The 11,721-nt window shown below is 60.2% G+C and overlaps 1 protein-coding gene across 1 annotated transcript in view; it reads right to left on the reverse strand.

Annotated features, from left to right (window-relative positions):
- Positions 1–11,518, reverse strand: part of RELN (reelin) — a 52,428-nt gene extending 40,910 nt beyond the window's left edge. Inside the window, 7 exon segments of the mRNA XM_061563156.1 lie at positions 692–788; positions 932–1,004; positions 1,429–1,461; positions 1,642–1,712; positions 2,100–2,235; positions 2,974–3,093; positions 9,437–11,518. Coding sequence (XP_061419140.1) covers positions 692–788; positions 932–1,004; positions 1,429–1,461; positions 1,642–1,712; positions 2,100–2,235; positions 2,974–3,093; positions 9,437–9,647 — 741 coding nt within the window. The 5' untranslated portion in view covers positions 9,648–11,518.
- Between the last annotated feature and the right edge of the window lie 203 nt (positions 11,519–11,721).

Genomic DNA, 11,721 nt, shown 5'->3' on the forward strand with positions numbered 1-11,721 from the left:
CCACCTCCTGCGTCCTCCTGCTGCCCTCAGGCTCTGTTGTGCGAGCCGCGCTTCCTCTGGAACGCTCCGTCTGCTTTGCTTTCCTAGCTCAGCCGGTTTCCCCCACCGCAGGGAATTAGGGTCAGCGTGAAGTCATAGACGCGAGCGCCTGTTCAGTTGCGTGTTCTAACTTCACAGGTCGGATGATGATGATGATGATGGCAATCGTTTGTTAAATGAAGGTGATGATTTGGTAGATTATGATGATGAATTGGTGGATGAGAATAATAATCATTGTGATGATGAGGGTTTGGTGGGTGATGTGGTAGTTGTGGTATGGAGGTAGTGGTGGTGTGGTGGTTGTGCTATGGTGGTAGTAGTGGAGGTGGTGGTGTGGTGGTTGTGGTATGGTGGTAGTAGTGGAGGTGGTGGTGTGGTGGTTGTGGTATGGAGGCAGTGGTGGAGGTGGTGGTGTGGTGGTAGTGGTGGAAGTGGTGGAGGTGGTGGTGTGGTTGTGTGTGGTGGTTGTGGTATGGTGGTAGTAGTGGAGGTGGTGGTGTGGTGGTTGTGGTATGGTGGTAGTAGTGGAGGTGGTGGTGTGGTGGTTGTGGTATGGAGGCAGTGGTGGAGGTGGTGGTGTGGTGGTAGTGGTGGAAGTGGTGGTGTGGTGGTTGTGGTATGGTGGTTGTGGTGGAGGTGGAGCTATAAGTACCAGTTCACGGGGCCCAGAGGTCTGGCAGAAGATGGCAGCGTTGCCATGCATTATGGGACCACAGAGGTCACTAACCTCACAGCCCTGGCAGCCTGACCTACACCCACACAACCACAACACGAGTACAACACAATCGCATTAATAATCCAACAACAACTGCATCAATAAAACAACCACGTCAGGATCTCAACCACAACCGCAACCGTGTGGCGTGTCGCTCAGCATGCCGGCGCCACTCACCAGAGGTCCGGGTTGAGGCCGAAATCCGAGTCAAAGTCGTCCCTGAGCTCCACGTCCTGGGAGTGAACTTCAGCTGCCGCCACGGGGTCATGGGAAGGTCAACAACATCAACAACAACCACAACAACAACATCAGCTATAACTACAACAACTAGATGCAGTCAAAGCCTAGGCTCGATCTGGGTGAGGGCTAGGGAGAGACTGGGGTAGTTTTATGGATCAGCTTTTGGTGTAGGGCACTGAGAGTAAGGATCGGGGGGATCCTGTTAAGAGTTGGGATTAGGGCTCATCTTCGAGGTGCTGTTAGCACTGGGGCTGGGGCTAGAGTTAAGGTCAGGGCTGGCTCTATGGGACTAGCCATCAGGATGCTCCGAGCGCTGGGGCTAGGATTTGTGCTGGCTCTACGGGGCGAGCGTTCAGGATGCTCCGAGCACTGGGGCCTGGCTCCAGGAGAACGCTCGCCCACCTCGCCGTGTGGATCTGGCCGCTGCCACTCACCGAGTTTGGGCCTCAGAGGAGCCGGGGTGGGAACTGAGGACAGGGAAACAGGCACAGGTCACAGGTCAGGCTGGTAGCAACCAACATCGTGTTTGTGATTACACATGTGTCTGTGTGTGTAATTACACGTGTGTGTCTGTGATTGCACGTGTGTGTGTGTGTTCACACGTGCATACGCTTGTGTGTGAGTGTGTATGCGAGTGGTGGCCATACCTCCATGCTCGCACAGCTGATGCACCACCGTGTCCTTAAACACGATCTGCCCACGCAGCGTGGCCGTGGCACTGAGTGAGAGACGGGGGGTGGGGCAGCATCACCAATGCCTTTCAACCACGACCTTGGTCGGTCCTGCCACAGAACCAGGACGGGCGCCCCACCATCGACCCTCTCCCTGACCCCCCCCCCTGACCCCTCCCATGACCCCCCCTGACCCCCCCATGACCCCCCTGACCCCCCCCTGACCCCCCCAGACCCCCCCTCCGTGCATTATAATCCAAGTGCGGTGGTGCACAGCTGTGCTCCAGGGAGTGGCAGGCAAGCCTGGATGAGTCTCGATTCCCTTTTCATGCCGAATTCAACCTGTCGCTGTGCCTCCTTGTTGCTGAGTAGAATGTGGCTGTGATGGAGGGGGGCACGGCTGTGATGGAGGGGGGCACGGCCGTTCTGCTCACAGGAAGCTGATGCATCCGGTGCCGGTGGGCGGCGCCGTCCAGGTGAAGGTGAGCGCCGTCTGCGGCCGCGGCGCCGCGTGGGACGCCACCACGCTGCACACGAAGCCCGAGCCTAACGGGCGGTCCGACGAGAAGCCTGCAGCGGGGAGCAGCGGCAGCAGGGAGCAGCGGCAGCAGGGAGCAGCGGCAGCAGGGAGCAGCGGCAGCGGGGAGCGGCGGCAGCGGGGAGCGGCGGCAGCAGGAGCGGCGGCAGCAGGGAGCGGCGGCAGCAGGGAGCGGCGGCAGCAGGGAGCGGCGGCAGCAGGGAGCGGCGGCAGCAGGGAGCGGCGGCAGCAGGGAGCGGCGGCAGCAGGGAGCGGCGGCAGCAGGGAGCGGCGGCAGCAGGGAGCGGCGGCAGCAGGGAGCGGCGGCAGCAGGGAGCGGCGGCAGCAGGGAGCGGCGGCAGCAGGGAGCGGCGGCAGCAGGGAGCGGCGGCAGCAGGGAGCGGCGGCAGCAGGGAGCGGCGGCAGCAGGGAGCAGCGGCAGCAGGAGCAGCGGCAGCAGGAGCAGCGGCAGCAGGAGCAGCGGCAGCAGGAGCAGCGGCAGCAGGAGCAGCGGCAGCAGGAGCAGCGGCAGCAGGGAGCAGCGGCAGCAGGAGCAGCGGCAGCAGGAGCAGCGGCAGCAGGGAGCGGCGGCACCAGGGAACGTCACGATTCCGTACACGCTGTGAGCCTGAGTCGTGGGATTGGGTGGTGCCCGTGCCCCGGGTCAAACTCGAGCTGCGCAGCCACGGCTCGAGGCGGACAACGAGGACAGTGACAGTGAAAACCGCGCAGCGGAGAGAAGTCGCAGGAATAGGAGGGGGGGGAGGAGGGGGCGGTGGGGGGGCACTCACCAACAGCAGAGAGCCCCCGAGAGTGGAACGCGTGGGGGCCCACAGCGGGGCCAGGCCCCGGGCTCGTGTAGAGGCCGGTCATGAGGAGGCCGTCAAAGCCGGTGCTGGTGCTCAGGGTCACTGCAGGCAGCGAGCGTACAAAGACAAAGGTCACCCGTGTAGCCTTTAACAGACTTGTTGGGGCAAATGCTGCGAGCGAGCAGCACCTACGAAGGGCCGGCACGACTCACCTATGAGGGGGTGGGACGTGGTTAGCGCTTCGCCCGGCCGCCTTTGTCTTCCCAATACCCACGTTTACAAAATTGCCTGAGTCGACCTAGGGGAGGCGCAGAAATTGTTCGGAAATTCTGGACACCGATGTTGGCCGTGGCTGGGAATCGAACTCGGCTCCCCGAGTTCGGGTTATAAATAAGCAGACAACAACGTCTCCTTCGCAAAGCCGCCCCTCCAGGTACTAAATGTTGTACACGTTCCATCAGCCACACGGCGGTGTAAGAGCACATCGATTCAGCAGCATCGGTTCAAGCGCAAGTAGCCTCCGGAGCGGTTTCATCTTTGTCTGGCAAAGAAAGTCCGTGCTGCACGTGCCTGGGTCTCTCCTCACCCCCCCCCAACCCCCGGCCTCCACTACTACACACACATACACGAGTCGCTGGACTCAGTCCAAACACCCCCCACCCACACACCTTGTCGTGGGGTCAGTGCGAGGCTGAGTAGCTCAGAGAGAGAGATCCCCGTCCTGGCAGCGCTGTGCAGCGATTAACCACATTGGCAGCATTCCTCACACCTCCCCTTCCCGTCCCAACGCTGTTTGGTAGCGCAACGCTCCAACAACGTTCCAACGGTTTAACACGGAGAAGGCTTTCACGACAAATATCATCCATAGTATCGGTTTATTGGGTTAGATCGCATAAATATGTGTCGTTAAACCCAGAGCAAATCCACAAATGCTGTGGCTTTGCTCTCCAACACAACCGGTGTGCTGTACTCGTGACGAATTGTCGTGTTCTGTTTACGTGACAAACCTTATTAATTGTCTGTGTCGGGTGGTGACGGGTTTAACGACACATTTATATATTTATGCGATCTAACCCAATAAACGTTCCAACAACGCTCCAACAACGTTCCAACAACGCTCCAACAACGTTCCAACAACGTTCCAACAACGCTCCAACAACGTTCCAACAACGCTCCAACAACGTTCCAACAACGCTCCAACAACGCTCCAACAACGTTCCAACAACGCTCCAACAACGCTCTGCACTGCAGCTGCGAGGCAACCTGCTGCCTTGCTGCAGTCGTTCGAGTGACTCGGAAGACGAATGCAGTGGGAGCTCAATCCACTCCTGAACAGGGCCCTCCTGAAAGGGTGACTCGAGGCTCAGTGGAGCCATCCTGGATTAATCCATTCACATTGTGGAGCGGTGGCACAGTGGTTGGTTGCACCGCACACTCTAAAGCCGGAAACCTCAGCGCAACTACCGGCCACGGCCAACGCGAGCCGCGAGTTGCGTCCCAAGCGGTCTCGGACCTCCACCCCGCTTCTCCAACCCCCGCACTGACCAGAGCGGCGAAGTATGGTCAAGCGACATCAACCGCCGTTCACCACTAAGCGGCAGTGACGTCACCACGGCGCTTGTGCCACGCTAGGTGCACTTTGGGGCCACGTGAGGTGTCGAAGGCTCGCTGGCAGGAGGAGGTCACGGGCAGGTCCCAGGTGCCGTGGGGGTTGACCGACTGAGATGACTGGCAGATGCACCACCATCAGCTGTGCTGCCCATAATTGTGCACCATCCAGCCGTGGCGAGAGAAACGAAGCTGTGCATGTTGTACAGGATCGCTATGATGATTTACACAGCCCGCACGGGCACACCTCGTCACAAAGAGGGACCCCCTCGTTACACAGAGGCGTGGGGTCAAGGGGTCACTTGTGGTCTCGAGCTAAACGTTAACCCCCCCACAGCCCCCCCCACACACACCCCCCCCCCCCCGTGTGTTTATTCTCCTCCGGGTCGATACGCGCCGCTCACATTCCCCGCGTGCGTTGTGTGCACCGCGGGGTTCGTGGTGCTGGCCACACCACCCCGCTCCGTGTGTCGTGGCTCCTCTCAGTCTCGCGTGAGGCTATACGGGGGACCTTTGTCTGCGTGTGAACTCACAGATGCCGTGGTGTAGTGGTCAGCACGCTTGTGCTAGCAACCCCAGTTCGATTCCTGTGCACGGCCACCAACACATTCGACGATAATCTGAACCGGTCCTGGGCCTCCCCTATGTCGATGGGGCCTCAAATGAGTACCTGGTGCAATGTGGAAATATCGCCACGGGGGAGACAAAGGCGGCCGCGGGTGATTTTGCCCATCCAACCCCTCGTGTGCTGTTCCACCCTTCATAGCACTTGCCCCTTACGCCCGTGCAGGCTACACGGGGGATCTTTGTTTTGTCCGCGTGCACACTCCAGGTCTGGTGTAATCAGCCGCGCACTCAGAGCACAAAACGCTCTCAACACGAACTCCCAAAGTCATTCCCCTCTCTCGCTAACGACTCACTCGGGAGGCCCGCACGCACGCACGCACGCTCGCTCGCTTCTCTCACTTCTCTCACTCGCGCTTCGTCTGCCAAAAACTCGGCACGGACCTCTCCCAACATTCCCTGAGCGCGAACTCTAACCCAGAGACAGCACCACACTCGCAACAGCCTCGCTCACCGCACTTGCTTACCTCACCCCCAACTCGCTACCACCGCCGATGTTGACACGGACCCCCAAAGCCCCTGCTTCGTTCACTCACCCAGCCCCTGCTTCACTCACCCAGCCTCTGCTTCACTCATTCACCAAGCCCCTGCTTCATTCACCCAGCCCCTGCTTCACTCACCCAGCCCCTGCTTCACTCACCCAGCCCCTGCTTCACTCACCCAGCCCCTGCTTCACTCACTCACCCAGCCCCTGCTTCACTCACTCACCCAGCTCCTGCTTCACTCACCCAGCCCCTGCTTCACCTCACTCACCCAGCCCCTGCTTCACTCACTCACCCAGCCCCTGCTTCACTCACTCACCCAGCCCCTGCTTCACCTCACTCACCCAGCCCCTGCTTCACCTCACTCACCCAGCCCCTCCTTCACTCACCCAGCCCCTGCTTCACCTCACTCACCCAGCCCCTGCTTCACCTCACTCACCCAGCCTCTGCTTCACTCATTCACCCAGCCCCTGCTTCATTCACCCAGCCCCTGCTTCACTCACCCAGCCCCTGCTTCACTCACCCAGCCCCTGCTTCACTCACCCAGCCCCTGCTTCACTCACCCAGCCCCTGCTTCACTCACCCAGCCCCTGCTCACTCACTCACCCAGCCCCTGCTTCACTCACTCACCCAGCCCCTGCTTCACTCACTCACCAGCCCCTGCTTCATTCACCCAGCCCCTGCTTCACTCACCCAGCCCCTGCTTCACTCACCCAGCCCCTGCTTCACTCACCCAGTCCCTGCTTCACTCACCCAGCCCCTGCTTCACTCACCCAGCCCCTGCTTCACTCACCCAGCCCCTGCTTCACTCACCCAGCCCCTGCTCACTCACTCACCCAGCCCCTGCTTCACTCACTCACCCAGCCCCTGCTTCATTCACCCAGCCCCTGCTCACTCACTCACCCAGCCCCTGCTTCACTCACCCAGCCCCTGCTTCACTCACCCAGCCCTTGCTTCACTCACTCACCCAGCCCCTGCTTCACTCACTCACCCAGCCCCTGCTTCACTCACTCACCCAGCCCCTGCTTCACTCACCCAGCCCCTGCTTCACTCACCCAGCCCCTGCTTCACTCACTCACCCAGCCCCTGCTTCACTCACTCACCCAGCCCCTGCTTCACTCACCCAGCCCCTCCTTCACTCACTCACCCAGCCCCTGCTTCACTCGCACACCCAGCCCCTGCTTCACTCACTCACCCAGCCCCTGCTTCACTCACTCACCCAGCCCCTGCTTCACTCACTCACCCAGCCCCTGCTTCACCTCACTCACCCAGCCCCTGCTTCACCTCACTCACCCAGCCCCTCCTTCACTCACCCAGCCCCTGCTTCACCTCACTCACCCAGCCCCTGCTTCACCTCACTCACCCAGCCCCTGCTTCACTCACTCACCCAGCCCCTGCTTCACTCATTCACCCAGCCCCTGCTTCATTCACCCAGCCCCTGCTTCACTCACCCAGCCCCTGCTTCACTCACCCAGCCCCTGCTTCACTCATTCACCCAGCCCCTGCTTCACTCATTCACCCAGCCCCTGCTTCACTCAACCAGCCCCTGCTTCACTCACCCAGCCCCTGCTTCACTCACCCAGCCCCTGCTCACTCACTCACCCAGCCCCTGCTCACTCACTCACCCAGCCCCTGCTTCACTCACTCAGCCCCTGCTTCACTCACTCACCCAGCCCCTGCTTCATTCACCCAGTCCCTGCTTCACTCACCCAGCCCCTGCTTCACTCACCCAGCCCCTGCTTCACTCACCCAGCCCCTGCTTCACTCACCCAGCCCCTGCTCACTCACTCACCCAGCCCCTGCTTCACTCACTCACCCAGCCCCTGCTTCATTCACCCAGCCCCTGCTTCACTCACCCAGCCCCTGCTTCACTCACCCAGCCCCTGCTTCACTCACCCAGCCCCTGCTTCACTCACCCAGCCCCTGCTTCACTCACCCAGCCCCTGCTTCACTCACCCAGCCCCTGCTTCACTCACCACCAGCCCTGCTTCATTCCACCCAGCCCCTGCTCACTCACTCACCCAGCCCCTGCTTCACTCACTCACCCAGCCCTGCTTCATTCACCCAGCCCCTGCTCACTCACTCACCCAGCCCCTGCTTCACTCACCCAGCCCCTGCTTCACTCACCCAGCCCTGCTTCACTCACTCACCAGCCCCTGCTTCACTCACTCACCCAGCCCCTGCTTCACTCACTCACCCAGCCCCTGCTTCACTCACTCACCAGCCCCTGCTTCACTCACTCACCCAGCCCCTGCTTCACTCACTCACCCAGCCCCTGCTTCACTCACTCACCCAAGCCCCTGCTTCACTCACACAGCCCTCCTTCACTCACTCACCCAGCCCCTGCTTCACTCGCTCACCCAGCCCCTGCTTCACTCGCTCACCCAGCCCCTGCTTCACTCACTCACCCAGCCCCTGCTTCACTCGCTCACCCAGCCCCTGCTTCACCTCACTCACCCAGCCCCTCCTTCACTCACTCACCCAGCCCCTGCTTCACTCGCTCACCCAGCCCCTGCTTCACTCGCTCACCCAGCCCCTGCTTCACTCACTCACCCAGCCCCTGCTTCACTCACTCACCCAGCCCCTGCTTCACTCACTCACCCAGCCCCTGCTTCACTCACTCACCCAGCCCCTGCTTCACTCACTCACCAGCCCCTGCTTCACTCACTCACCCAGCTCCTGCTTCACTCACCCAGCCCCTGCTTCACCTCACTCACCCAGCCCCTGCTTCACTCACTCACCCAGCCCCTGCTTCACTCACCCAGCCCCTGCTCACTCACCCACCCAGCCCCTGCTCACTCACTCACCCAGCCCCTGCTTCACTCACTCAGCCCCTGCTTCACTCACTCACCCAGCCCCTGCTTCATTCACCCAGTCCCTGCTTCACTCACCCAGCCCCTGCTTCACTCACCCAGCCCCTGCTTCACTCACCCAGCCCCTGCTTCACTCACCCAGCCCCTGCTCCACTCACTCACCCAGCCCCTGCTTCACTCACTCACCCAGCCCCTGCTTCATTCACCCAGCCCCTGCTTCACTCACCCAGCCCCTGCTTCACTCACCCAGCCCCTGCTTCACTCACCCAGCCCTGCTTCACTCACCCAGCCCCTGCTTCACTCACCCAGCCCCTGCTTCACTCACCCAGCCCCTGCTCACTCACTCACCCAGCCCTGCTTCACTCACTCACCCAGCCCCTGCTTCATTCACCCAGCCCCTGCTCACTCACTCACCCAGCCCCTGCTTCACTCACCCAGCCCCTGCTTCACTCACCCAGCCCTTGCTTCACTCACTCACCCAGCCCCTGCTTCACTCACTCACCCAGCCCCTGCTTCACTCACCCAGCCCCTGCTTCACTCACCCAGCCCCTGCTTCACTCACTCACCCAGCCCCTGCTTCACTCACTCACCCAGCCCCTGCTTCACTCACTCACCCAGCCCCTGCTTCACTCACCCAGCCCCTCCTTCACTCACTCACCCAGCCCCTGCTTCACTCGCTCACCCAGCCCCTGCTTCACTCGCTCACCCAGCCCCTGCTTCACTCACTCACCCAGCCCCTGCTTCACTCACTCACCCAGCCCCTGCTTCACTCACTCACCCAGCCCCTGCTTCACTCACTCACCCAGCCCCTGCTTCACTCACTCACCCAGCCCCTGCTTCACTCACTCACCCAGCCCCTGCTTCACTCACTCACCCAGCCCCTGCTTCACTCGCTCACCCAGCCCCTGCTTCACTCACCTTGGTACTGCTGCCCCGGCTCGTACTGTGTTGGATTCCCCGCCACGTGCAGCGACATCAGCAGTTCCCCGGCGTCTCGCGCGCCCTCGGGCTCCCCGCCGTGCGAGCACATGAAGAAGTAGGGCGCCAACACAGGCGCCGGGGACTCACTCTGCCTGGCGATCATCAGCAGGGCCACAGCCCCCAGCAGCCGGGCCCACGGGCCCCCCATGTGTCGGGGCACTCAGTCAGCCAGGCAAAGCCACGCACCCCCCCCCTGCCTCCACCTCCACGGTAGCAGTGGATGGAGACTCGTCTCGCTCACTCGGTGGTCGTTCGTGAAGATGCCGAGGATACGTCGGGGTGTTGGGGGTGAGTGGCGGAGTAGGAGGAGGAGAGACTCGGGTGGTTGAGGAAGGTGGAGGTTGTCCGTGGAGAGTGTGGGGAGGGGGAGAGGATGGCCAGTGTGAGCTTCACGCTACCGCTGCCCGTAAAATCTCAGCCAATAACAGAAACCTGCAGTTCTCTCTCTCGCTCCACACACACAAATACAGCAATAGGCAAACAGACACAGACACAAATATCCCCTGTGTAGCCTAAATATACTGTAGGGGCAAGTGTCGTTAGCAAACACTCGTGAAGGCCGGTACACGAGGTACTCATTTGAGGCTGAGACGACCTAGGGGAGGCCCGGGACCGATTCAGATAATCGTCACTGGAGCTCACTATGAGCGGGAATAGAACTAGGGTCTCCGGGTTCGTAGTAGCGCAGCACGCGAACCGATACACTACCGCTCCCTGCGCACACACAGACAGACACGCACACACACACAGACACACGCACACACAGACAGACACGCACACACAGACAGACACGCACACAGACAGACACGCACACACAGACAGACACGCACACACAAGACAGACACGCACACACAGACAGACACGCACACACAGACAGACACGCACGTGTCGCCCCCACACGTGGATTGGGCGGTATGGGTCGGGGTCCCTCCGGTCAGCTGGATCATCGCCTGCCCCGCACTGCGCGTGGGGCTCACGGGGCCAGGAGCGTTCACTCTGCTCTCCGCCCAGCCGCCCTGCCAGCCAGCACCCTGCACTCACCCTGTACCCATCCTCCAATGCTATACTCATCCACCCACTCACTCGCCCACTCACCTGTCCTGCCACAGGTAGGCACCCATTGCCACTAAATGTACATATTGGGTGGGGACCTGGTTCCACAATAGAAACCTGGTGACTCCAAAAACAACAAAACTTTCACAAAACTATTTAAAAACTATTCTACAAGGTCAGGTTTCGAGTGGCAATGTCGTATACGAAATATAGCAACAAACCCAACCACTATTTCACTCACCCACCCAGCTCTCACCCACTCAGCTCTCACTCACCCACTCACTCAACAAACCTGCACCTGCTCAGCCACCAGGCACGAACTCTCCCTCACAGCTCCCCAAACCACTCACCCCGCCACTCGCTCACTCGCCCAGCATCCGCTCACCCAGTCGGCACTCACTCATCCCACCATCTCCCCCCTCCCCCAGTGTTGTTCTTGTTTGACTGTGGGACATTGCCCCTCCCCACGTGTTTGCATTGTCCACGAGTAATTATTAACGCTCCCATCCAATAGAGCGGCAACGTTACATCTGTACTGTCCATGTGGACACACAAACGCGCACGCTTTTTGATTAATTAATGTAACTAATTTATCCAGGAAAGCAAGCAACACCAAGTCGATTTTAGGAGGGCCCTGCTACTGCATTCGAGTGTTTTGTTATCAAGATTAATTAATTCAATTATTTACAAACGGGTTTGTTAATATACCACGTGGGTTGAAAGCGGAAAACTCGGAGAAACCACACGGCTTGCGCGAGGGGAAAACGCTCAATCCCCGTACAGACGGATACAGATGGAGATTAGTCCACATGCTGTATCGCCTTCTCCTGGCCAGGCAGGGTACGGCACCATCTCGACGCCCACGGGAAGGGAGTTTCACAGCCCATCTGTGTGTGATCCGCCAACCCTCGCTGCTGCCTCCACAGCGCTGGGTTCGTGGCTCGTGCCTCAAACGACGACATCATTGTCCACGACATCACTGCCATCGTTGGCGACAATCATTTCAGCGTGCACCCATCACTGCAGGGATGCACTGAGTGCAGTGATGCAACAATTAATTGATTACTTCATTGATTAATCGACTTGATGTATTAATCGATTAATATCGAGGGGAGAGGGACGGCGGGGAGGGGTTCGCATGGGGACGGGGGGAGGGAGGAGGGGCGGGA

Source organism: Lethenteron reissneri, chromosome 30, assembly GCF_015708825.2.
Source record: "Lethenteron reissneri isolate LAM-NWPU_2019-01 chromosome 30, ASM1570882v1, whole genome shotgun sequence".
NCBI lineage: Eukaryota > Metazoa > Chordata > Hyperoartia > Petromyzontiformes > Petromyzontidae > Lethenteron > Lethenteron reissneri.